General features: G+C 41.7%; 1 protein-coding gene across 1 annotated transcript; it reads right to left on the reverse strand.

Moving 5' to 3' along the window:
• Positions 1-4,461: 4,461 nt before the first annotated feature.
• On the reverse strand, positions 4,462-27,392 carry PMM2 (phosphomannomutase 2). The gene is made up of 8 exons (XM_032230223.1): positions 27,232-27,392; positions 23,977-24,088; positions 22,892-22,968; positions 20,074-20,165; positions 10,133-10,232; positions 9,368-9,443; positions 6,597-6,712; positions 4,462-4,877 (listed from the first exon to the last, which is right to left on the reverse strand). The coding sequence occupies exons 1-8, from the start codon at positions 27,301-27,303 to the stop codon at positions 4,773-4,775; spliced, it is 750 nt and encodes a 249-aa protein (XP_032086114.1). The 5' UTR covers positions 27,304-27,392; the 3' UTR covers positions 4,462-4,772.
• Between the last annotated feature and the right edge of the window lie 60 nt (positions 27,393-27,452).

Raw genomic sequence — 27,452 nt, forward strand, 5'->3', positions numbered from 1 at the left:
TTGGACTCTCATTGAAGCCTGGTCCAAGTCCACTTCCTTCTTCCTGAATTGGGACATTTCTTGCTACATTCCTTTGCTTTGTCTAATGAGATTAATTAAGTTCTCCTGGAAATGAGAAGGATACAGAAGACCACCCCACCCACTCCCCAATCTCTACTCTCTGGTTCCTGAGATTTCAGTAAGGAATTTTCTGCAAGAAGTCACAAAGATGGGAAATGGGCCATTTTGACATCTACATCTATTTTTGACACTCCTCTGTTCACAATAGAATCCTTTGTGCCACCGGGCTTGAAATTGGGGCTTGGACAATCTGGAACTGCACCGCTTATGGTTCGATCTAAGCATAGTGCACAAAATTGTGCACAAAATTGTCTGCTACAACATCCTACCTGTCAATGACTTCTTCAGCTTCAACCACATAATGGGCAAACAATCGATATAAACTCAAGTAAACTGCTCCAAACTAGATTGCAGAAAATATGACTTCAGCAACAGAGTGGTCAATGCCTGCAATGCACTACCTGACTCCCTTGTTGCATCCTCAAACCTCCACAGCTTTAACCTTAAACTGTCTAATGTGGACCTCACCCCATTTCTAAAAGATCCATAAAGGGGGCCTGCATAAGCGCACCAAAGTGCCTAACTCCTGTCCTACTGTCCCCATTTATCTGTATTTATTTCCTTTGTTCATGTTATGTCCATACCTTTACTTGTATCTTGTACATGTTTGACAAACAAACAAACAAATATGGATTTTTTTAAAAAAAATGCTCAAATGTAATGCAGTTCACCAACAGTTTTGCTTTTTGATAAAATGTCTTTGTCTAAAAGAAGTGTTTCTCAACCTGGATGGTCTTTAACCCAAAATTCTGGGAGTTGGAAGCCCACCCATTTTAAAGGTGCCAATTTGAGAAAAAGATAAGGCCAGACAAGGAATAATGAATGGAAACTGATCAAGGAGAGATTCAACCTGGAAATAAGGAGAAATTTTCTGACAGTGAGAACAAGCAACCCATGGAACAGATGTTGCCTTTGGAAGTTGTGAAGCTTCATCACTTGAGACTTTCAAAAAAGACTGAACTGCTATCTATCAGAAATGGCGTAGGGTCTCCTGGTTGGGCAGAGGGCTGGACTAGATGACCTACAAGGTCCCCTTCCAAATCTGTTAGTATGTTATAAGCGTGTCCTGGTTTTTGCTACTAACATGGCCCTCCTCCTACAACAGTTTCAAGTGAAAATTGAAAAGTTAATTGTATGGTTTACCAGGTATCCCTGTATCTTGATTACAGAGCTATGTAAACCATGCTTGCAGTATGTGCTTCCTGAGGCATAAATGTGCCGCAGGATGCAAAAATCCTAAAACTACAACTTTAATTGATAAAATCTAGATTGTGTTGTAAATCAGCTCTTCCTAAACTTTCAGCACCAGGGACCTGTTTGTAGAAGTCAGATTTTTCCACAGACCAGAATGGGGGTGGGGGTGGTTTCATGTGCAATTTAGATCTTGCACACGCACAGATGAAGTTTCATTGGCTTGTGCGGTCTCAGTTCCTAACAAGCCATGGACTGGTCTGGTACTGATCTACAGCTCGGGGACTGGAGAGCCCTGTTGTATATAATTCCTAATAAGATCATGTTTATGTTTCTGTAGAAAGGTGTAGAGATTGCCTAAAAATACAAAAATGATGACAGTACAATGGTGCAAAATTAATGACTTTTGATTGGCACAATTTTGATTTGATTTTTCCTGGCAGACCAATGACACGAAATTGGGGTCCAGCATATTTTTTTTTAAAAATGGCCTTTGCTTCATGCATAAAGCAAATATTTTGTGGCTTGGAAGGAAAGAATACCAATTTCGTTTCCCTTGAGTTCCTAAACTAAACTGATATTACAGAAGTTTGAAGAAAGCAAAACTTTGTTTGCTCCCAATGAATAAGAGAAAATCTTCCTGTGGTTTATTCAGGAACCATCTTAATTTTAAAGCCAGTTTTGCATAAAGTTTCTCTCCTTCCATCTGGAATAAAAGGGACACCTCAAACCTCTCAAAAGGAACAATAAAGTTGGTTATAATTTTTAAAGTCAAATTCAAGAGTTTTTAAGGATCCTGATGGTTTCCGTCATCTCAAAACCTCAGGAACGGCTACATCTGTTTCTGGATACTGGGTTGGGAAGACATCAAACACTGGACAGAATTTGCAAATGATTCACAGAGATTTTAATGAGAGGATCCAGCTTCATCCAGAAATATCGACTATTGAGTCAATGTCGAGTCAATGTCGACTGGCAACCACGCGGAAGAGAGCCTTCTCTGTGGCAGCTCCGACCCTATGGAACGAACTCCCCGTGGAGATTCGTACCCTCACCACCCTCCAGACCTTCCGCATAGCCCTCAAAACCTGGCTGTCCCGACAGGCCTGGGGCTAAAGACCTCACCGTACCCGAATAGTATGAATGTTGTGTTTTTTAATGAAGTACTGTCCTATATGTAACTTGGTTTGTCTCCCCCTCCTTCTGAATTGTGAGCCGCCCTGAGTCCCCCCAGGGAAAAGGGCGGCATACAAATATTAATAAATACCTAAAAAAAATAATACAGCACAGTACAGTTTCCAGCAATCTCATTGCAGATCAACCTGGCTGATTTTTTTAGACGTGAAAACTCTCCAGTCTTTCTGCAAGTGCATTAAATTTCAAACATCAAAAAGAATCATCAAACACTGTCCCAGGTTCAGGAAGGGTTCAGAACAAAGGTGGACTCAGGGAAAAATAAGGACATCTCTCTCAACCCGGCTTCCCAAGTTATCCAGATGTTTTGCACTTCCTTTCCCCCAAAAAAGGCTCTACAAACAGTGGCAAGGCCCAGATTGCAGGCATGGCGTGAGAATGGAAGGCATAAGCACGGGGTCAGCCAGCTTCCTTCAGCAGATCTCCAAATGTCATTGGGACAGGAATATCCTTGTTCTGGAGAGAAAAACTGAACCACGACCCAACAGTTGATTTTACTCGGCACTAAGAAGACATAACAGCCTGGATTGCGTATTTTTGGCCAGTGGAGTATTTCTTACCCCACAGGTGATCTGTGGAATATCTTGGAACATGTGAAGCTGTTCCCACAAATGTTGGGGGGGGAGGGGCAGGGGAGGGACATCAGAGAGAGGCATGGATGTGTTCCGGCAGGCACTACTGCTGGTTTTGCTCATGTGTGCGTTGCACACGCCTGCGGAGTGCAATAAAAATTCTTCTGTGTATGCGCAGAAGCAGAAAACAAGATGGCGCTGACTATGGCGCTAGTCGGAGAAAACAGTTTGGGGGCATCGCAGGCCTGTGTCGCTGCTGGATCCAGCGAACCAAGCCACCAAACCAGTACCGGTTCGACCACCACTGGAAAGGAGCCTTGGGAGACAAGGCAAATCCCATAGGAGCTTCCATGCTGAGAAAGGGTCTCCGAGGATAGGACTCATCCCCTAAAGTTAGGAGGCGCCGAAGCAAGATTCTGAGTGACTTCGCTCTTAAGAGCTCCGCTCCTCTGCTTTCCACTTGGAAAACGGCTGCTTCCTTTTCAAGATGGAACTGATCCACAAAGTGCACTAAGCCATCAAACTGGCCATTTTATTCTGGGGAACCAAGTCTGTGCAAAGATGGTTTGTGAATCCTGGATTAAGGCTAATTTCACTGTGCGAAGCCAATAACAATAGTACTTAGATTTATAGACCGCTTCACAGTGCTTTACAGCCCTAAGCTGTTTACAGAGTCAGCGTCTTGCCCTCAATAATCTGGGTCCTCATTTTACCGACCTTGGAAAGACGGAAGGCTGAGTCAACCTTGAGCCGGTCAGGTCGAACTGTTGGCAGTCAGAATAATCAGCCTGCAATACTGCATTCTAATCACTGAACTACCATGGTGTGAGACAGAGAGAGGTAGACAGATAGAGGGATGCTAGATTGAGAGATGATAGAGAGATAAATAGCAATAGCACAGGCTTCTGTACCGCTTCACAATGCCTTACAGCCCTCTCTAAGCAGTTTATAGAGTCAGCCTCTTGCCCACAACAATCTGGATCCTCATTTTACCCACCTCGGAAGGAGGGAAGGCTGAGTCAACCTTGAGCCGCTCAGGATCGAACTGCTGGCAGTCGGCAGAGTTAGCTTGAAATACTTCCAGTTTCCAGTTTATTGGTATTTGTATGCCGCCCACTCCCAGGGGACTCTGGGCGGCTTACAGACAAACAAGGGAATTAAAAATTAAAATAGAAATATAATCATTTTTCATACTGCATTCTAACCACTGCGCATGATGGATGGATGGATGGAAGGGTAATAGCACTTAGAATTCTATACCACTTCACAGTGCTTTTCAGCCCCCTCTAAGCAGTTTAGAGAGTCCGCCTCTTGCCCCCCCCCCAACAATCTGGGTCCTCATTTTACCCACCAGGGAAGGACAGAAAGCTGAGTCAACCTTGAGCCTGGTGAAATTTGAACTGCTAAATTGCAGTCAGCATAAATAGCCTGCAGTACTGCACTCTAACCACTGCACCATCCCGGCTCTTATGTTGTTCCTTCCTTAAACAGAGGGGAAGGAAGCATAGCACAGTGCAATATGTGAGCTCAGAACAGCCCGAGCGGACGGATGGGATAATTGGAGCTCCTTCCCTCCCTCCTCCCCCCCCTACAGTTCGGACGCTATCCTAACCCTTTCCCCCGATTTCCAGGATCTGGTTTCCAGTCATGGTCCTGAACCCAGTACGTCCCTTCGGTGCAAAAGCAGCCCGCAATCTATTTGAAAAACAAGGCTTCGCATATCTCTCTCGTTCGCTCCGGTGAAGAGACGCTGTGCCCAATGGTTCTGGGGTCCGTGTAAATTTCGTAGTCGTTTCCACCCTGCAAGGAAACCAAAGAAGAAATCGATCCCAGGGAATGAAAGAAGAAGGAAGTCTCTCGGCCACTTTGCTCAGCAAACGCACCTCTTTGCCATCCTTGAACAAGGAGCTCAAAAATTATCATTGCTAAAAATGATCTTCTGATTTTCAGCAACTATGTTCGAGAGGGAAGAAGCCTTCCTTATACAGACAGTCCTCAACTTACAACCTTAGTTTTAATGACCGTCTAAAGTTACAACAGTGCTGAAAAAAGTGACTTATGACATTTTTTTAATGACCATTGTAACATCCCCGTAGCCACATGATCAAAATTTGGACACTTGACAGCTGACTCATATTTATGACAGTTGCAGTGTCCTGGGGTCACGTGATCCTCTAGTGCAACCTTTTGACCAGCGAAGTCAATGGGGAAGCAGGATTCAGGTAACAATTGTTATTAACTGGATAACAGCGATGATTCACTTAACTATGACAAGAAAAGTCGTAAAGTTAGCAACTTTCATTGAACAACTGTCACTTAACAACATACATTTTGGGCTCAACTGAGGTCATAAGTCGAGGACTGCTTGAATTTAACATGTTCACAATAAAGATGCATTTTTCATAATCTAACAATTGCAAAAAGAATAATCTTTAAGAGATGGGAAAATACTGTAATTCCAAATATAAAGGATTGATCTTCAGATATGGTTTTTTTTTTTGCCATTTTTGAGAATTTTATATGTTTGGTTAATTTAAAAAAATGTCACATTATCTCTCCATTTGGAAAAAAAAAATCATGAACTAGCTTGGTTAATGTTGAAAGGTTAATTTTTCTTTTTAAAGACTTACAAAATCAGGAAGTAGTTGTAATTACAGTTTTTGATGTTTGGTATGCAGTGTCCTGGGGTCATACCGTATGAACTTCTAACAAGCAAGTCAATGGGGAAGCCAGAATCACTTAAGAACCCTTGTTACTAACTTAACAACTGCAATGATTCACTTAACAATTGTGGCAAGAAAGTTTGCAAAATGGGGGCAAAAGTCACCCAACAACTATCTTGCTTAATAACATAAATTTTGGAGTCAGTTGTAAGTCGAGGACTTCTCATTCAAGAGGCTTCTTCAGCTCTGACAGGATGGTGGGGAATGGAAGGATTTCTATTCCTTGCAGATTCCTTCCCCACTATCCTTCCTATCAGAGCTGAAGAAGCTTCTTGGATGAGAAGCAAAATGCCTTCAAAAAAAAAAAAAAAAACAAGGACGTCCAGTTGCCTCCTGAAAAAAGCACCTTTGGGACAAGCAGGACCTGGATGGCTGAGAATCTCTACAGACATTTAGCTGTACAATTTGGGATGAAGATCCTTGGAATGGTGTGGGAGTGGGAATGGATTTCCAGAGGGGAAAAAATGGCAGACTACAGGAACCAGGAGTCCTATTCAGGTGAGGACACAGACAAAGTACCTCCAAATACTTCAACCACCCTCTAAAAGGATGCAAATGACCAGCTGTCTGCAAGGAGTATAAATCCTTCCCTTCCCCCACCATCCAGTAAGAACTGAAGAAGCTTGTTGGATGTGAAGGGAAACGTCTTCAAAAGAAAAAACCCAGAAAGTCCAGTTGCCTTCTGAATAAAAGCACCTTTTTGGGGACAACCATGACTTGGAGGACGGAGAATCTCCACAGACCTGTCTCAAAGTAGTAGCTGGATCTGACCAGCTTCTTCTGGCTACCTACTCACCGGCATGGTCTTATCTCCAAAGAAATAGATCTTTTCGAAGTTGTCCTGGGCAACAATTCCCAAGCAGTACCGTTTGTCCCAACCGTTGGGGAAGACGTCAAAGCTGATCTGGCCTCCTGCAGAGATCAAAGAGAGGATGAGAAACAGAAGTGACGGAGCTGATTGGAGCAAAGGGGAGCTTCGAATGGAACAAACATCCAAAGACACAGAACGCAGGGACCATGGATGAATCTAAGTGTTCAGTCCTGGCCAGAGAGGGGGACATCCCTCGTTCAAATGTCTCTCCAATAGGGCAATGCTAGCTCTAATGGGGGAAATTTAAGGATTTCCAAAACTCCAAGAAGAAACCCTCATGTGGACAGCAGTTCTGAAGCTGCTGTAGATAGGTAGTCCTCAACTTATAATAATTCGTTTAGTGACCATTTGAAGTTACAACAGCACTGAAAAAAGTGACTTATGACTGGTCCTTATACTTATGATCATTGCAACTCTCTCCACAGTCAGTTGACCAAAATTAGGGCAATTGGCAACTGGCATGTATTTATATGATGTTCTGACCCAGCTCTCCAAAACGACAAACCCTTTGTAGTTAAATCAATGGTTTCTTTATTAAGAGCCCCAGCAGCCCCAGCAAAAAGTTTCTCTCTCTCTGAGGAGAAGGAGAGAGGAAGGGGAAGTAGAGAAGAGAAGGACGACAGAGGGAAGAAAGGAGGTAGGAAGGGGGAGGAGAGAGAGAGGGAGAAGAAAGTGATGGATAAGGTACAAATACGGTGTATGGAGAGCAAAAGAGCCAATAATTGTTTTTTGGGAGTTGATGGTAAGATGAATTGATGTAAATATTCAACAATATAATATGATGTTGGTTATGTAATAGTATACATGTGATTATACGTTATGAAAATGAAAAAAATAAAAACTTTATATATATATATATATATATATATATATATATATATATATATATATATATATATATATATATATATATATATATATATATAATGTTGTATGTGCTGATAAATAAATAAAGGGAGACTAGTATAGATCAAGCTATTTAGCTCTCATCAGCTAGCCATACCCTTACTGGGATTTGAACCTGTGCTGTATTAAATATTAGGCAGTTGTGTTAGCCACTAAGCCACAAGGTTCTCCTCCTTTATCAGCTGAGCCAGGTAAATAGGTATGTATTCCATTCTCTGTCCATCGGCTCGTCACAAGAGACCATCCAGACAGAAACCCAATATTTTTACTGTTGCCTTTGTTATCAGCACAAATACAACACACACACACACACACACACACACTATAGTTTCTCTCTCACCGCAGGTTAACAAGTCTGTCTGGCAAGGAGATGAATAGTTGTCTGCCACATCTACTCATCTCCGCCCCCTGCCTTTGATCCAGCAGTGGCTCTTCCATCCCAAGGACTAGCCCATAGATTTCCACTGCTCTCCTTTCCACTGCCTTCTGCACATCCACGTGTCAGGCACTGGACACAGCTGTTCTTCCCCTTCTTCATCAGCCACCTCCAGACTGGAGGGCTGTTGACTCTCTCTCTCTCTCTGCCAGCTCCATTCCTTCTTCCCCCTCGGAGCTCTCAGGTTGCCTTGATGCTGACCCTGACTCCCACACCACCTCCTCTTCCTCCTCCTCCTCCTCCTCCTCTAATTCGGCTGCTGGAGGGGCCGGCAGCCCACAGGCCACAACAGATGGCTGCAGTGTCCTGGGCTGATGTGATAATCACTTGTGACCTTCCCAGCCAGCTTCCCACAAGCAAAGTTAATGTATTGCTTAAGGACTGATGGTTCACTTAATTGCTAACAACTGCAGTGATTTGCAGTTGTAAAATTGGGTGCAGCTCACTTAACAGTCGCTTTGCTTAGCAGTGGAAATTCTGGTCCCAATTGTCGTCATAAGCCAAGGATATATAGATTCATATATAGTTCTGGGTTCATGTCTCTCTGGAGAGCTGGGGATTCTGGGGAGCCACTGCACCCCCACAGTAAATCTGAACAAATGGCATGCCGTAGCTTCACCATCGTACGTAACTTTTCAGCTCTAAAAGGCCCATCTGGAAGGCTAGCAATGTGTGTGTGTGTGTGTGTGTGTGTGTGTGAGAGAGAGAGAGAGAGAGAGAGATTTCCTCCCTTGAAGCTGGAGCTTCAGCAGGGAAGGCCCCGAGTTTGTCTATTATTATGAATATACTAATGTCCCATCTTATTCCAGGACATTGTTTTAAATGTGCTGCTTTAATACGTGTTGTCTAGTGCTTCCTGAGCTAAATTCAATGGATGTTTGAAACTCGGCTGTTCTGTTTTGAGCTACATATTGTTCAAGGGTTGGGGTTAGGGTTAGGGTGAACTGCTGGATTTACCGTTGCTAAACAAACATGGTGATGTGACATTATCCTTTCCGACCACATTGTTTAGCAATGGAAATTTTGGACCCAATTTCCATCGTAATTTGAGGGCTCCCTGCACTGCCAAGTCAACCTAGTTTTATGCAACTTGGTGACCTCTACCTGAAATGGGTTTTAAATCCCATCAGGAGCAAATTGGAGAAAACCAGCAAAAGCTTTGCAGAGAGGGGCAGTATGAAGTGCTCGTCACACTGGTTGGGACATCCCAATGGAACTTTTTCCTCTGGAAACAAACTGTCAACTAGACTAGCATAGAACAGAAGAAGGTCCTCCCGTAATGTTATTTTTCTGGATAATCCGACAATCAGGATACTTTCTGAATGCAGCTATTTCCATTCTTAAAAAGTCATACCTATGGAAAATGTAAGGCCTTTCCCTGCAAAGTCATGTTGTAAATCAGCAACAAATCTGTCCCGGATATGTTCCCTCTGTTCAAGAAATAATAAAAAAAGAAAATCTGTCAGTTTAGGGCAGGAATGTCCAAACTTGGGAACTTTAAGTCTTGTGGATTTCAACTCCCAGAATGGCTGGGGAAACCTGGGAGTTGAAGTCCACAAGTCTTAAAGTTCCCAAGTTTGGACAGCCCTGGTTTTGGGAAAAAAGACATTTTCTTTTCAATAGCCTGGTGCCACAATCACAAAACAATCGACACCAAGACTACTTGTCTATGTCATTGCAGAGAGCTAAGGAGATGGAACCCGGATGGAAATATGCAAGAACTCTTCCTTAAAGGGGTAAAAACATTTTTAAAGTCAGAACTTCAGGTGTTTGGCAATCATGTGACGTCATTTACAAGGTTTTTTTCCAACTTCTGTTTTCAGTAAAACTGCACCCATAATAAACCACTGGTTCTCTTAAAAACTGCAGCATTTTCTCAACGGTGGATTCACTTAATGACTGCCACAAAATGTCGAAAAATGGGCCAGTCACCAACCTGCTTTACAACCAACACAAGTTCCAACCGTGATGGGCAGATCCCGTTACGGTTATAATTCAAGGACTACCTGGATCCAAGAATTGCTCGCCTGCGGTATATTGAAGTCTAGCCCTGGCTGACTTCCTGCCTCCCCTCCCCTGAAACACTCCTAAGTAGGACGAAAGTTACCCCTTCACCTGCCTTGTCGAGCTCAAAAAATTCCATCCGTTCCTCTTGGCTGCAGCTCCTGCCAACGGGGGAAACATTCAGCATCCCATTTCGGAATTCAATGAAAGTTCCCCTGGAAAAAGAAATAAAACCACATTTATATATAATTGGAGAGCAGAATAAACCAAGCCCACTGGGCAGAGGTGGGTGCCAGGCATGCCTCATTCAGTATCCAAGAAAGAAAAACTTTGCCTGGACCTGAAATGAAAACAGCAAAAGTGAAGCAAGATCTGAAGCCAAAAAAGGCCAACTTGTACATATCAAACGTTTGCCCAAATCCCTCCCCCCCAGTTACCCCAACCCAATGTCCAATCTCCAGCTCCCAAAGGTGTCATGTGGGGCGCATCTTCAAGTGGCCTCATTCAGTTGGTATGCAGAGACAGTTGACCTTGACCAAGTCCAAACACGAGCCAGCATCAGCATGCGCAGAAGATGGTGAAAACAAACCTCCTTAACTATATCTCCTCCAGTACCTAGTAATTCCCTTCCCAAATACCATTAGCCCCCACCCTCCCCGTTACTATGGTAGCCAATAGCAAGCAAGCAAAGTGGAGGCTGACAGTGGGTTACACATAATTTTACCACCGGTTCGCCACGCACCGAAACTGTGAGCATACGGGAATGCTCGCTTTGCTCATGCACCTTCCACACATGCGTGCGGTCTCTGCGCATGCACTTTGCACATGCACGCAGCTTAGAAAACATGGCTAAATAGGATGGCATAGCACTGCCCCCACCCCACCCATAAGGTAATCAATACCGGTTTGCCCCAACCACTGCCACTGGACGAGGGGACAGCAAGGATAAATGACTTCTTCCTGCCTTTATTATTTTTAAAAATAACTGAAGGCATCGACCACACACTTTTTTTCCTTTCTCCTTCTTCCTATTTTCTCCACAACAACAACCCTGTGATCTAAGTTAGGCTGAGAGAGGTACTGGCCCAAATTTTCTGTGGCTGTTGGAAATATGTCCTTGGGACTTTGAGCTAGGGCCTTATTTTATTATCTTTTCTGCAGTGGTCGTTAAGCGACTACCACACTTGTAAAGCAAATGCTGTGGTTGTTAAGCAAATCCATTGTTTATTTTGGGCTGGTTTTGCTGAAAACCAGAACTAAATGTCTGTTGTGGCCCACCAGTAGCCATCAGATCTGGCAACAGATTCAGACAGTGAGGAAGTTGGGGAGGAACCTGGGCCAGTCCTGGAGTCTGGGGAAGGCTCAGATGAGGGCTCTGTGTCAGAGGCAGGGGGGGGGGGGGCAGGGCTGTCTGACAGTTACCAGCTGCCTTTAGAGTCACACATCAGTGGGGCAGATGAACAGCTGGAGCCTGTTCCCAGTGTGCGCATGCACAGAGTTGAAAGATGAAGGGAACAGCTAAAGAACAGGGGTCGACTTGGGAGGAAGGCCACAGGTGGACGGTGAATGGTCCCTCCCAGAGGAAATAAAAGAGGAGTGAAAGGGGAGTTGTCAGCCTCCTTTATCTCTCTTCAAATGGAGTTGAGGTTTTTCTTTCTTGGATACCGAAGGAGGCATGCCTGACCTTAGTGGAGTTTGCAGGAGACAATTAGTTCAGTTCATTAGGGTGACTTCTTGCCAAGTAATTGCTGCTACAGCTTGGCATTTGGAAGATATCGGCCTGGAAGCTCTCCAAGCCTGATAAAGGTCTGTAGTTATGAAATGTCATAAAAGACTGTTGGCCGGAGAGGAATTCTGGAGAGGAATTCACTTTAAACTAAATAAAAGAGGTTTTATCGGGACGAGGAGTTGGCTTCATGCTTTTGGGAAGCCTCGGTCAGAACAATGTCAATTTTCAGCAAAAACATTGTAAGATGCCATAATACGGTCATGGGATGCTGCAAATCACTGTATATTGTAACATTTTATCTGTAAATGACTTTTAAAATTTTAATCGCAATGCAACGTGTGCGAATAACTGCTTTAAACTTAATGATAACCTCTTTAAACTTGACTGCAAAAAATTAAAAGTGTCAGCCTCTACTTTGCTTGCTTGCTATCGGCTGCCATAGTAATGGGGAGGGTGGGGGCTCGTGGTATTGGACGGGAATTACTAGGTACTGGAGGAGTTATCAGGAAGGGAGTTCTTTTCACCATCTTCTGTGCCTGCTGATGACTGGTGTTTGGGCTTGTCAAAGTCAACCGTCTGCATACCAGCTGAATGAAGCCACTTGGAAGATGCGCCCAGATGACACCTTTGGGAGTTGCCGATTGGACATTGGGTTGAGGTAACTGGAGGGAGGAATTTGGGCAAACGTTTGATATGTACATGTTCGTGCTTTTGTGCTTCAGATCTTCCTTCACTTTAACTGTTTTCATTTCATGTCCAGTAAAAGTACCTTATTCTCTAATTAAAGGGAGTTGGGTGTTTTCTTTCTTGGATACTGAATGAGGCACGTCTGACATAGAGTTTTGTGACAGAGTTGTCAAAATCTGGAATATCTCTCCCAATGTTTCAGCTTCTAACTTTCACCATTTTAATTCTACTTAACTTCGGTGGACCTCAGAGAGAAGGCGGGGCTCAGCAGTGAGAAGACGGACTTTCAGGCATTTCCTGAATGACCATCTATACCGGAGTCTTTTTTGGAGGATTCTTTTGAATCTAAGCTGTCCCGAAGAGACAGTGACGTGGGAGGAACTCCATGGTCCCAGAGATGTTCGCAAAATCTCTGGGAACCTAAGGAAAGCCTTCCTAATCCAGTGACTTCCGGATCGGCTCAATGCCGACTACAACTGCAAAGACCCAGAGAGAGAGCTGGATATGGACATGTCGTTTGATGTGAGTTTTAAATCCTTTTTTTTGTTGGAAAGAGAACACCCTAAATTTGGAAACTTAGTTTAAAATAAGGCTGATAAGTGAGAAAAGCGGCGGTGATAAATGTTTGCCATTTGGAAGTTTATTTTTCTGTTCCTTTTTTTTAATTCCTGGAAGCCGGGCTGGACTTTCCTGTAATTTGAATCGGCTTTTTGCGTTCCTTCTCTTTGTTGTCGACACCTTTAACTTTGAATCTATTGGGGCACTAAATCTTAAACTTAAAGTGCTTTGAAGATCTGGTGTTTTTTTTTTTGGTTTGTTTTTCTTCGGTGCCTTTTAGCCCTTTTGATGTTTGTCTTTTTTTTTTTAACAATTAGTAATTAACAAACGGAACGGACTAAAACAAGCTGTAAATTACAAACTACAAGCCAACACTGCCATCTTGTGGACTCGAACTTTGTTATTAAAATCCCCCCTGTAATGCACTTGATTTACGTGTTTACGCAGCTGGGAAACTGTGAGATAAAACAGCAAAGCTGAGCGTGACCTTGAAGAGACTCTTATCTTAGGGGGGGAAAAAAAAGAGTCCGGAAAAAATCATTTGTTTTAGCTTGTTGGCATCCTTTCATCTCCCAACACCATTCTCATATTACCGGCTGTGGAGATATCGACACTGAGTTTTTCTTTTTTGATCATCACCATCGACTTTTTGATCTTTTACATTTTTTTTCTTCTCTGTTTTGATTATTTTTTTTTTTAACCTTTGGATCACCTCTTGACTATTTACATTTTTTCTGCCTCTTTCTTTTCTCACTTGTAACTGAAGCACCCCTTCTCCCCTTTTTGGAGGGGGGGTATCTTCCTTTTTTTTTATTACTATTTCATACTCTCTTACTTATATATATATATATTCTATTGCACTCTACTGCATTTCATCCTTGAAACAAAAAAAAGCTTCCTCTTCTTTCCTTCCTTTTCTCTCCCTTCTCTCTTTTCCTTCCCTTTCTCTTTCCCCCCCTTTCTTATCTCCCCCCCCTCTCCTCTGTGTACTTTACGTACTTAATCCACTATACTTATAACCCTCCACCCTCTAATACTAATTGGCTATGAGTAGAAAAGCAGTTGCCTCTGGCTTTACATCAACCCCTGCCCCCTCACCTGCGGGAGGCCAGAGGACAACACAGATGATGTCCCATCAGGAAAAAGAGAAGGAAGCCAACTTTGAAACACTTATACAAATGATGCAGAAAATGCAAGCAGGAAACGATACCCTTGTAAAAAAAATGGAGGCAATGGAACAACAAAATCAAAGCATAGTGCAAAAAGTTGATAATATGGAAGGAAAAGTAGAAAGTATACACAACTGGATGCTGAAATATGAAAATAGGATTCAAAAATTGAAAATAAGATTCAAGAAGGAGAGAAGAAAACTGAAAAGCTAGAGATTAGACTAAGTGATGTAGAAAGAGAGAGCAGTGGAATATTAAGATGGGAGATGGACAGGTCTGAATTTTTTTTAAGATTCCAAAACATAGAAGAAGAAAAAGGAGAGGACTTAGTTCAGATAATTTCAAATATTTTGATAGATGTTCTGGGGATGTCCCAGGACCAAATAAAAGAAACAATCGATGAGACTTTTAGAGTATACACAAGGTATGCAATGAGAAATGCTCTTCCAAGGGAAGTGCATGTAAGATTTACTAAGAAAACAATTAAATCACAAATCCTACAGAAAATGAGAGATAGAAAATTAGAATATAAAGGAAAGGAGATTGTAGTACTCAAACAAATCCCAAGAGAGGTGAGAGAGAGGAGAAGAGAATATCAATTTCTGACCAAAGTATTGATAAAAAAAGGTGTTAACTACAGATGGCTCATACCGGAAGGTTTATTATGTACTTGGCAAGGACAAAGACACAGGATAGATACAACTGAGAAGGCAGAAGCTTTCTACGAAGAATACTTTAGAGAAACGGCGGAGAAAGCTGGGAAAGACGATGCAGTGATACAAATACTGGAACCACCTGTAACCGCGACCGAAAAAATAGAAGGAGCAGTAGGTGGAAGTGAGAAAGAAGGGGAGATAGGGAATGGGAGCCGCAAAGAAAAACGAGAACCTAGATCCACTAGAGCGATAAACCCTGTATATAAAGTATAAACATGGAAGAAAGAAAAATGATTACAATTAACATTAATGGACTCAATTCGGTAACTAAAAGGAAGAAAGTATTCCATAAATTAGAGAAGTTACAACTTGACATAATCTGTCTGCAAGAAGTACATATTCAAAAGAAATATGAACATTTACTAACTCAACCAAAGCTTGGGAAAATGTTTTCATCATTGGCAAATTGTAAGAAAAGAGGAGTGGTCTTCTATATTAAAGGCAACATCCCAACAAAAGTAGTATACGCAGAGGAAGAGGGAAGAATTTTGATGGTGGAAATTATGGATACCAAAAAGACACTCCTAATTGGAATCTACGCCCCTAATGAAAAACAAGATGAATTCTACAAAAAACTACACAAAAAAGTTTTGGAACTAGACTATGCTGATATTTGTATGATGGGAGACTTTAATGGCATTGTGAATCAAAATATGGACTATAAAACACATAAAACAAAAAAATTAAATAGGAAGCCTCTGCCGAAATCTTTTTTTAGGATGACAGATGAACTAAATTTAAAAGATATATGGAGAGAAAGAAACGTTAAAAAAGAACAATATACCTTCTACTCAAATAGACATTCTTCACTCTCTAGAATAGATATGATATGGGTCTCAGCGGAGTTGAGCTCCAACATAAAAGAAATTGAGATCGAAGCTAGCACCTGGGCGGACCACAATCCAATTTTAATTAAATGGAAAGGACAAAGGGCAAGATCTAGATGGACACTAAATAACACTATATTGAAAGAAAAAGAGTTTGTACAAAAAATGGGAAAAGAGCTAGTCCTTTTTTTTAAAGAAAATAGGAAAGAAGATACGTCGTTGCAGAATCTCTGGGACACAATGAAGGCTGTTATTAGAGGTTTGACAATAGACTACACAAGGAAGAGAAACTCAAAAAAAAGACAAATGCACAAAGCTTTAGACAATGACTATAAAATACTTGAAAGAGACCTACAGAGAGCACCACAAAAAAAAGATGTTAAAATAAAGATGGACATAATTAAACACAAAATGGACCTATTAGAAAAGGAAGAACTGGCACAAAAAATTAGAGGTGCCAAACAGAATTATTTTGAAAATGCGAACAAACCAGGCAGGTGGTTAGCATATAAGATGAAAAAAGAGAGAGAAACAAAGAAAATACTACAACTAAGAGACAAACAAGGAGAAATTCAATATGGAAATACCGAAAAAAAAATATATTATACATGATTACTACGTTAAACTCTATGAACAAGAGAAGGTGGAGGAGGGACGAGTCAAAAAGTATCTACAAGATGCCAATCTCCCCCAGGTACCAGATGAAACTAGAACAATGCTAGAAAGAAAAATAACAATGATGGAACTAACAGAGGCACTTAAAAAACAAAATAATGGGAAAGCCCCAGGACCAGATGGTCTACCCGTGGAATTCTACAGAACATTTGAAGAAATATTGACCCTCCCACTCTTACAAGTCATGAATGAAGTGATGATTGAGAACCAAATACCGAAGTCATGGTCAGAAGCGTATATCACATTACTACCCAAGGAAGAGACTGATTCAACACAAATCAAGAATTATAGACCAATTTCTTTATTAAACTCAGACTATAAGCTATTTGCATCTATACTAGCTGAGAGACTTAAAAAATACTTAAATGGCTTCATCCATTCAGATCAAAATGGCTTTTTACCTAAAAGACAAATCAAAGACAATATGAGAATAATTTTGAATACCTTGGAATACTATGAGGCCCACCCAGAAAAACAATTGGCACTGATGTTCCTCGATGCGCAGAAGGCCTTTGATAATGTGAATTGGCAGTTTATGTTTTTGCAACTGGAGCAGATGAACTTTGGCAAGAAATTCACTCAAAGTATATGAACGATATACCAGAAACAAGCAGCAAAGATAATGGTAAATGGAGAACTAACAGAACCGATTGAAATAAAGAGAGGTACAAGACAAGGCTGCCCACTATCACCGCTACTCTTTGTCCTAACACTAGAGGTTTTAAATAGAAAGATCAGAGAAGAAGAAGAAATAAGAGGAATGAAAATTAAGAGAGAAGAGTATAAACTGCAAGCGTTCGCAGACGACTTAGTTTTCATTCTTGAAGATCCATTAGAAACCGCACCCAAATTGTTAGAAAGAATAGAGGAATATGGAGAAGTAGCAGGCTTGAAAATAAACAAAGATAAAACAAAGATCATGACAAAGAATATCCCAGCTACACAAAAGGATCAGTTGTCAGAAATGTTGCAGATTCAAAACACAAGTAAGATTAAATATTTGGGGATACATTTATCACCTAGATGTAGCACTCTTAAAGAGGATAATTATACCAGATTAAAACGACAAATAGCAATCGATTTGGAGAAATGGGGAAACTTGCATTTATCAATGATGGGAAGAATTTCCACAATTAAAATGAACATTCTACCTAGAATTCTATATCTGTTTCAGACAATTCCAATTAGACTGGGTAAGGATTTTTTTCTAGACTTAAATAAAATAGTTTTGAAATTTATTTGGCAAGGGAAAAAAGCTAGAATAAAGCTTAAATTACTACAAGATGTTAGATCAAGAGGAGGTTTTGGTTTACCCGATTGGGAGCTATACTATCAGGCAGCAAACCTGATGTGGATTAAGGAGTGGATATCATTAAAAAACTCTAGATTATTGAACGTAGAAGGTCACGATTTGCTGTTGGGATGGCATGCTTTCTTATGGTATAAGGGAACTAAACCACATGGTTATTTTAGAAGACATTATATAAGGGAGGCGTTGTTGTTAAATTGGGGAAAAGATTAAAAATTACATTATTTAAAAATTCCAGTCTGGACATCAACAATTGAAGCATTCTCGTATCCGATAATACATAAAAAGGAACAAACAGTTAGATATATAGAATTATTGAATGCAGAGGGTGAGCTCAAATCTAGTCAAGAGTTGAAGCAAGAAGGGATGGAAATGAACTGGTATTCATATGTACAGATACAATCTAGATATAATGAAGATAGAAAAACTAAAGGTCTCTATAATAAAATGACTGAGCTAGACAAAATTCTAACAGGTACCGATGAAAAAGTAATTAAAAAACTATATGGATATTTATTGGAGTTTAAATTGCATGAAGAACAAGTTAAAGAAACTATGATTGCTTGGGGGAAAAATTTTAAGTATGGGATTGATTTAGAGAATTGGCAGAAATTGTGGTCTCAAAATTACAAAATGACAATGTCTACTGCATATAGAGAAAACTTGTATAAGATGTTTTACAGGTGGCACCTACCCCCGACCAGAATCGCAAGAATGTTCAAGAATAAATCAGAAAAGTGTTGGAAATGTCACCAGATACCTGGCTCATACTACCACATGTGGTGGACTTGCGCTGAAGCCAAAAGATACTGGACTAAAATCCACATGTGGTTGGAGAAAATGATACACAAACAAATAGACTTTAAACCAGAGGTCTTTTTATTGGGAATTTTACCAGAAACCTACAACAAAGACTTAAAATATTTGATTGTAAATGTTGTAACAGCAGCCAGAATTGTATTTGCAAAAAATTGGAAAAATGAAACAATACCAAAAGAGGAAGAAATCATTCGAAAAATAATGGACTGTGCCGAAATGAGTAATTGACATTTGAAATTAGAGAGCAAGAGGATGAACAATTTTATAAGATATGGGACTTGTTTTACCAATGGCTAAGGGAAAAAAAACAAAATTTTGGAAATGAAAAATGATACACTCATGTCCTAATTGGAAAAAGTAAATGATGATATAATTATGCTGTGAAATAATTCAACAATGATATAAGGAAGTACTAATATAAGGTCTGGTGATATAATGTATAAGGTTAAGAATTTATTATAATGATATTTCGCTGCTGATAAGGCAATTCTAGTAGGGGAACAAATGAAAACTGGTATATATAGGCAGCGATGCCTTGTTGAACAATGAAGGAATAAGATCTCTGTTTGAAGGTATGAAATGCAAGATTAACAATGAATAGAAGTATATTCTCTGGGGGAAAACAATGCTAATGTTAACTGAATATATATTGTAGAAGGAAAATGAGACCTTTAGTTACATTAGAGGAAATATCTGAGATGGTAAACACTATTTGAAGATGTAGATGTTAAAACAACCGTAATCAAACGACATGCTGCATGTGATGATGGTTTTTTTTCTTTTTTGTTTTTGTTTTTGTTTTGTTTTGTTTTTTTTCCCTTTCCTTCTTGGACCTTTTTTTGTCCTTTTTGGCCTTCCCCCCCTCCCCCCACCCCTTTCCCCCCCCCTTTCCTTCTTGAACCTTTTTTTTGTCCTTTTTGGCCTCCCCCCCTTCCCCCCCCTTTTTTTTTTCTTTCTTCCTCTCTCTCTTGTCTTATTTTGTTGTTTTTTGTTTTTTAAACCCTAGCTTATTGTGGTGCTTATTAAATATACAATAGAGAGATACGGGATGTATAAACTTAGTAGGGATGCACCTGTGATTAAACGACATATTGTATGTGAAGATGGGTTTTCCCTCCCCCCCCCTTTTTTTCTCTCCATCCTCTCCCTTTCCCATTGTTGTCTATGTAACAAAAAATAAAAATAATTTATAAAAAAAAAAAAAAAAAAAAAAACTTCGGTGGACCTCACCCCATATTTAAGAAGTCCCTAAAGGGGCAACCCATTACGGAAGTGCACTGACTTGCCTACCATCCTGTCACATTTTTAATGTTTTTCCATTTTGCTTGTTTGAATTTGTAATTTTCATTTGACAAATTAAAACTTTTAAATTTAATTTTTAAAATGCAGGCTGTTTGCCAAGTTGCCCAAAATGCGGCCATATGACCACGGGAAGGAGTATGTGGCTGTTGTAACTTTGAATCAATCCGTACGTATATACCGCTGAGGAGGTCAGTCGTAACTCTAAATTATCACTAAGTGACCAGTCGTAAGCGGACAACTATTTGGAAAGCACTTAGGCACCTACCTTTTCCTGGGGAGCTTAATTTTTGCAATGTAGCTCAGGCAGTAGTTGATCAAATCCTGGAGCAGGTCTTCCCCCAGATGGTCTTGGATGCTCTGCCCAGGAGACGCAAAGAAGAATCACAACAAGAGTCCCAAACCTCCACAAGCAACTTTCAAGAAGTCAGATCCCGGCAAAATACTTTCTGGGTCCTACATTCTCAAAGCTCGGAGGACGGTTCTTTCCTGAACTTGGGGGATTCTTACTGACCAGGTTGGGATCAGATGGGCAGGGTTCTCACAGGTGCATTTTGACATGGGTCCAGCAGCCATGATTTAGCCAAAGGTCTCATCAAGAACTGCAGTGGCCCAGTGGTTAGAGTGCAGTCCTGCAGGCTATTTCGGCTGACTGCCGGCTGACTGCAATTTAGCAGTTCAAATCTCACCAGGCTCAAGGTTGACTCAGCCTTCCAGCCTTCCGAGGTGGGTAAAATGGGACCCAGATTGTTGGGGGCGAAATGCCCTACTCTGTAAACCGTGTAGAGAGGGCTGTAAAAGCACTGTGAAGAGGTATATAGGTCTAGGGGCCATTCCTATTTTTCCTTCCTTCCTTCCTTCCTTCCTTCCTTCCTTCCTTCCTTTTTAGTGTTGAGAATGCAGTATTGCAGGCTGATTCTGCTGCCAGCAGTCCAATCCTTTCCAGCTCAAGATTGACTCAGCCTTCCATCTTTCTGAGGTCAATAAAATGAGGACCCAGATTGTTGGGGGCAAGAGGCTGACTCTGCAAATCACTTAGAGAGGGCTGTAAAGCACTGTGAAGTGGCATATAAGTCTAAAGTCTGCTATCACAGCTAAACATCTTTTCTTTTTTGCAAAAGAATAGTATATCTTTACCATTCACCATTGTTGCCAAATTAAGTGACAAATGGGGGAGTCCAATACATCAAATCAGATCCCCAGTGTGTCAAATAGCCTTGACCTAATTATCATAAATTAGATTATGTTAAATCAACCTAAGGGGCAACCCAAGGAACTCCTGTGAAGCCCAGAAAAGACCAAGGATGGACCTTCTGGAGGGAAGAACTGATGGAGGAACAGAATGTGTTGGCAAATCAAATGGACATTCTTTTTCCTCCAAGTTCCCAATAAATAGCCACTCAGCCTCTGGGACATGATTTTAAATCCACCTATAAGATAAAGGTAAGATTCCCCTCGCACATATATGCTAGTCATTCCTGACTCTAGGGGGCAGTGCTCATCTCCATTTCAAAGCCAAAGAGCCAGCACTGTCCGAAGACGTCTCTGTGGTCATGTGGCCGGCATGACTCAATGCTGAAGGGCACTGTTATCTTCCCACCGAAGGGGGTTACTATTATTCTACTTGCATTTTTACATGCTTTCAAACTGCTAGGCTGGCACAGAAGCTGGGACAAGTAACGGGAGTTCATTCCATTACAAGGCACTAGGGATTCGAACCACTGAACTGCTGACCTTCTGATCGACAAAGTCAGCATCTTAGCCACTGAGCCACCTATAAATCCACCTTATACTTGAGCCATTCTCATATCTCTGGGCCAGCAATTCCATAGGTTAATTCCGCCCTGATTGAAGAGGCATTTCTGTGGAGCAGTTGGAAATATGCAATATTTCCAAAAGAGACTATTCTGAGGCCAGAATCACCCCTTGCCTTGTACATTCAGAGGAGCCCCATTGTGGGTGGAGCTCTTTAAACCCAAAGTATTTTATTTACTTATTTAGTTGTCCAATTTATCAGCTGCCCATTTCCATTTAAATCCCCCCCTTTTTAAGTGAATATGTTAAAGATTGTGAGAAGCTATAGGTAATCTCTTATGACCATAACTGAGCCCAAAATTTCTGCGGCTAAGTGAGACATTTGTTAAGTCAGCTTTGCTCCGTTTTACGACCTTTCTTGCCACAGTTGTTAAGTGACTATTGCAATGGTTACTTTAGTAACACGGTTGTTAAATAAATGTCGCTCCCTCATTGGCCTTGCTTGTCAGCAAAAGGGGATCACATGATCCAGGGACACTGCAACTGTCATAAATATGAATCGGTTGTCAAGCATCTGAATTGTGATATGTGACCATGGAGATGCCCCATGGTCATTACGTCACTGTTTCCACTTTGTCGTCGTAACGTCAAAAGGTGACGAAATGAACAGTTCTGGTTTGAGGGCTACCTGTACAAAACAAAATGTTCATTTGAGCTCTCTTTTCTTTTTAACTGCACCGCACATCGCAGTTCTTATAATATAGGTCATCCTCATGAGTTACGACCACTCATTTAGCAACTGAAGCTAAGAAGGGTTTTACGACTAGTCTTTAGCGTTCTGCAAGACTTTCTCTAAGTGCTTTTGGGTAAGGAAGAAAAAAGTTTGGGTAGCCCTGCTTAAGGTCTAATCCTGCATTAATATCACTATATCAGAGGGACGTGGTGGCTCAGTGGCTAAGAAGCTGAGCTTGTCGATCAGAAAGGTCGGCAGTTCAGCGGTTCGAATCCCTAACGCCGGATAACGGAGTGAGCTCCCGTTACTTGTCCCAGCTTCTGCCAACCTAGCAGTTTGAAAGCAAATAAAAATGCAAGTAGAAAAATAGGAACCACCTTTGGCGGGAAGGTAACAATGTTCTGTGTGCCTTGGGCATTTAGTCATGCCGGCCACATGACCACGGAGACGTCTTTGGACAGCGCTGGCTCTTTGGCTTTGAAACGGAGATGAGCACCACCCCCTAGAGTCAGGAACGACTAGCACATATGTGCGAGTGGAACTTTTACCTTATCAGACGTTACAAGATATGTCACTTAATCCTAACTTACAAGCTTACCTGTTTCCCAATAAGTTCTCCATCTTTGTATGACACCAGACCATTTTCTGGGAAAACATAGTCGTATTTTCCAACCACTACCCTCCAAAAAAGGAAGAAGAAACAAAAGCAGCTTTAATTTGTATTATTTTGATCAGAGAACATTTCTATGAAATTAACAGAAAAAAAAACTTCTTTCCCATTCCCTCTTCTGAAATCATAAAGCACTTAATTTTTTTTTAAGTCTGTACAACCACCTCAAAGCAATTGGATAAATGAATGGCATTCAATTGCATATAATGTTGTGCAGTAAACATGCCCAAGAATAACTGACAATCTCTTGATGCCAAAATATTACACCGAGAACTGGTGTGTTACAAAGCAAAGTGACAGTTTCTAACATTGTGTTTATTTACTGTACAAAAATCCCTCTGGGCCCCAATACGAAGCTGGCAGGGTGGGTGCCACCTACTCTTTGGAAGATCTTTATTAATGGCATGCTATTTTTAACTCTTCTTTTTGAAAAGCTGAAAACCACTTCTGAAAAACAATTTTTGGCATGAAAAATTCAAACCACCCCTTATTCTTCCAATACCAATTTTAAGTCTCTGTACTGTGCTGATAGAGTCAATTTCTTCTCCTGCCTGGTTGCAAGCTATAATCAAGTTACCGTTAAATAATAATGACCCCCCCCAAAGTGTGACTGAGTGAAACACAAAAGCTGTTTATCTAATCAGCAGCTCTGCTGTTTTCGCCCAAGGTTTATTTCTCAAAAATATATTCTCTCTAAATTCACATACGCCAGTTAGCCAGAGAGCTGGAGAGCTATGGAGAGATTTCCTGCCTGGATTTCAAGTCACATGATTTTCCCAACCTGAAAACGGACTTTTCATTCAATTTATGGCAGTTCCACGTGGGGCCACACTTTGTGGCCGCATGGCACCTTCTCTTGTTTGCTTAGTGAATGCGATAAATGATATTTTTGCAAGCCGACATCGGAAGTGAATGCGATAAAGAGGGTGAGGACAGCAGCCCAACCCCTAATGGCGACTCAGTCAACTTTGCCACTCCTGGCTCAGCCTCCCATGGCTTCACCTTCTTCTTACCGTCTTCCCCCAGTTGCTCTTGGATCTTTTCAAAGTCTGAGCCACCCACCACGCCGAGTTTCACCTTCTGCCGCAAAGCCTGGAGGAAATCTGCCATCTCGGGGGTGATTTTCTGGATCGGGTGAGAAAAGAAAAATTGGTGTGTCACTCAGATCAAGCAGGGATTCCAGCAATATTCACTAACTCTCTTGATGGACCCCATTAGAATAATGGATGGAAACTGACCAAGGAGAGATTCAACCTGGAAATAAGGAGGAATTTTCTGACAGTGGGAACAATCAACGCATGGAACAGAAGTTGCCTTCGGAAGTTGTGGAAGCTTCAGAACTGGAGGCTTTCAAGAAGAGACTGGACCACCATTTGTCAGAAATGGTGTAGGGTCTCCTGCTTGAGTGGGGGGTTGGACTAGATGACCTATAAGGTCCCTTCCAACTCTGTTAAGCGGTTAGATCTGTTATTATTGTTGTGGCTCACCAGCGGCCAGCAGAGCTGGCAACAGTTTCAGACAGTGAGGAGGTTGGGGAGGGACCTGGGCCAGTCCTGGAGTCTGGGGAAGGCTCTGATGAGAGTTCTGTGTCGGAGGCAGAGAGGGGGCCAGAGCCGTCTGACAGTTAGCTGCCTCAGAGTCAGACATCAATGAGGCAGAAAAGCAGCTGGAGCCTGTTCCCAGTGTGCGCGTGCGCAGTTGCCAGACGAAGAGAACAGCTAAAGAACAGGGGTTGACTTGGGAGTAGGGCCACAGGTGGATGATGAACTGCCCATCCCAGTGGAAATAAAAGAGGAGCGAAAGGGGAGTGCAGGAGACAATTAGTTTATTTAATTGGTTCGTGACTCTCTGAGACTCCTTGCCAAGTTCTGCAGATATTGGCCTGGCAACTCTCCAAGCCAGAGAAGGTCTGTGACTGTAAATCCTCCTTTGAAACACTTTGCCAGATGTGAATGAGCAGAATTCACAGTCAATGAATAAAAGGGGTTTTTGTCGGGACAAGGAGTTTGCTTCATGCTCTTGGGAAGTCTCGGTCAGAACAATTATTTCCACGTTATTCATTCATAATGTTGGTTTCTTTCCGTCTTGTTCTGAAAATGGTCCTATGAATTAGGAGGGGAGGCCATGAAGTGATCCAATGGGGTTGAATGAGAGCCTTAAGCCCAATTTTCAAACCCTTAGCAGAATAATAGAGTTGGAAGGGACCTTGGAGGTTACCTAGTCCAACCCCCTGCTCAAGCAGGAGACTCTAAACTATTTCAGACAATTTGCTGTCCAGTCTCTTCTTAAAAGCCTCCAATGATAGAGTACCTACAAAGTCAGAGGTTTTTCTAGATTGCTTTCATTCTTAACTGGGTTGAAAGAAATAGATTTATTTGAAACATTATAATAGACTTGATCTTAGTGAGGCATGTTAGGATGCCAGAGGATGCCAGAGTAAAGGATGACTTTAGAAATGAATGAAAAGTTAAGTGCTTCAATACAAATAGTAGTATAATAATACATTTCTTATTCTTTTCCCCCCTTTGTAGTAAAAATTACAATTTTTGAAGTTGTATTTTTTCATTCAATGAGTATCAAATTATTGTTATTATTAATAGAAGACACTTAGTGTGCCAGGCATTATTATTATAAAGGCCTCACTAGGTGAAGCATTTTACTAGTAAAAACAGGGCTTAATCTGAAGAACTTTACTTCACACACCTTGTTTCACTAATCTTTGCAACACATTGCAAGAAAGGGAATCAATTAATCAAATCTTTACAGACTATTTAACAGCATAACTGCAGGTGAAAAAATAAAATGGAGAAATGTCCTTTTTTGTCATTGCTATAAGGAAATAAAATGTCTAGTTCATCAAATCAGGAAGTGGTCTTGAATTAAAGAGAGTTTTGCTATCACTACATTTTTAGTGCACTCTAATTATGGCCTTTATCATCCATTTCTTTTGAAAACCTGATCTTGATCTGTGATGAAAGTAAGATAAGGAGTAAGAAATCAGAACTGCCTATAAAAACCAAGGTGCTAGTGATCAAATGGCCCCCAAATGTGGGTTTGAAGTTCAAACTCACACTTAAGTTTGGATAAGCTCCAAGCAAGAAACCATCAAGAGTTGAACAAGAAGTGAGGCTGCTCCTTCTAATGCTGCCATGACTGATGACGCTGTCTATTCATTCCCATTCAGGTTTACTCCCTTCTCATTATAGCCAGAGTATCAACAATTAAGTGCAAAAATGTATTAAAACTGTAATAAAGATTAAAACCTGAAGAAGAGCAGCAATCCTAGATATGACAGAATACTGTGTGATGCATTAAAAACCTGGTCAGCAGAGAGCTTTCCGCTATTAATCAGAGAGTAATTAATAATAATACAGGTTCCCCTCACACATATGTACTTGTCGTTCCTGACTCTAGGGGGCGGTGCTCATCTCCCTTTCAAAGCCCAAGAGCCAGCGCTGTCCAAAGACGTCTCCGTGGTCCTATGGCCGGCATGACTCAACGCCAAAGGCGCAGGGAACCCTGTTACCTTCCCACCAAAGTGGTCCCTATTTTTCTACTTGCATTTTTTACATGCTTTCAAAGTGCTACATTGGCAGAAGTTGGGACAAGTAACGGGAGCTCACTCCATTACGCGGCACTAGGGATTCGAACTGCCCAACTGCCAACCTTTCTGATCGACAAGCTCAGCTTCTTACCCATTGAGCCACCACGTCCCTAATAATAATGCAGATAGTTCTCGACTTACAACGGTTTGTTTGGTGAAAGTTACAACAGCACTAAAAAAGTGGCTTATGACCATTTTTCACACTTTACGACCATTGCAGCATCTCAGTGGTCAGGTGATCAAAACTCCGACGCTTGGCAACTGACTCATAGCTATGACGGTTTGCAGTGTCCTAGAATCCCGTGATTCTCTTTTGCAACCTTCTGACAAGCAACTTCAATGGGGAAGCCTGACTCACTTAACAACCAGTTAAATGTGACTTAACCATGGCAATGATTCACTTAACAACTGTGGCGAGAGAAGTCGTAAAATGGGGTAAAACCTCTTAACCACCCTCTCACTTAGCGACATAATTTTTGGGCTCAATCGCGGTCATAAGTCGAGGACTGCTACCTGCAACTGCCCCCACCTAATGACCAGGCATTCCTTGCAAACCTGTGTTGCTGGCTTGTAAGGAATTGCCTGCACCGCCCTCCTCCCTCCTCCCTTCCTGGGCTCAAAGCACTCTGTCCACACCCTTCTGCTCGATCTCCCCTAGTCCCACCTGCCGAGGCGCGGTCAGGGTGCCGTCCACGTCGAAGAGGCAGAGAACCGACGCGCCGCCCTCGCCCTCCATGGCTCTGCTCGCCGGCTCCTTCGGACGGGATGAGCGGGGTAAAAACTACAGAACCCAGCATGCCTCCGGGCCGAGGCGACGTCTACGCATGCCCGCCCCTCTCCGGCATCCTGGCGGAGGCCTACCAAGAGCGCGTATCGATGGGAGGA

This window comes from Thamnophis elegans, chromosome 14 (genome assembly GCF_009769535.1).
Source record: "Thamnophis elegans isolate rThaEle1 chromosome 14, rThaEle1.pri, whole genome shotgun sequence".
NCBI lineage: Eukaryota > Metazoa > Chordata > Lepidosauria > Squamata > Colubridae > Thamnophis > Thamnophis elegans.

Coding starts and splice junctions, on each gene's coding strand:
- PMM2 (XM_032230223.1), bottom strand. CDS start 27,303: ATGGAGGGCGAGGGCGGCGCGTCGGTTCTCTGCCTCTTCGACGTGGAC. Junction 20,166..22,891: donor GAGAACTTATTGGGAAACAG/GTAAGCTTGTAA, acceptor TCTCCTGGGCAG/AGCATCCAAGACCATCTGGG. Junction 10,233..20,073: donor ATTAAGCTCCCCAGGAAAAG/GTAGGTGCCTAA, acceptor TTCTTTTTCCAG/GGGAACTTTCATTGAATTCC.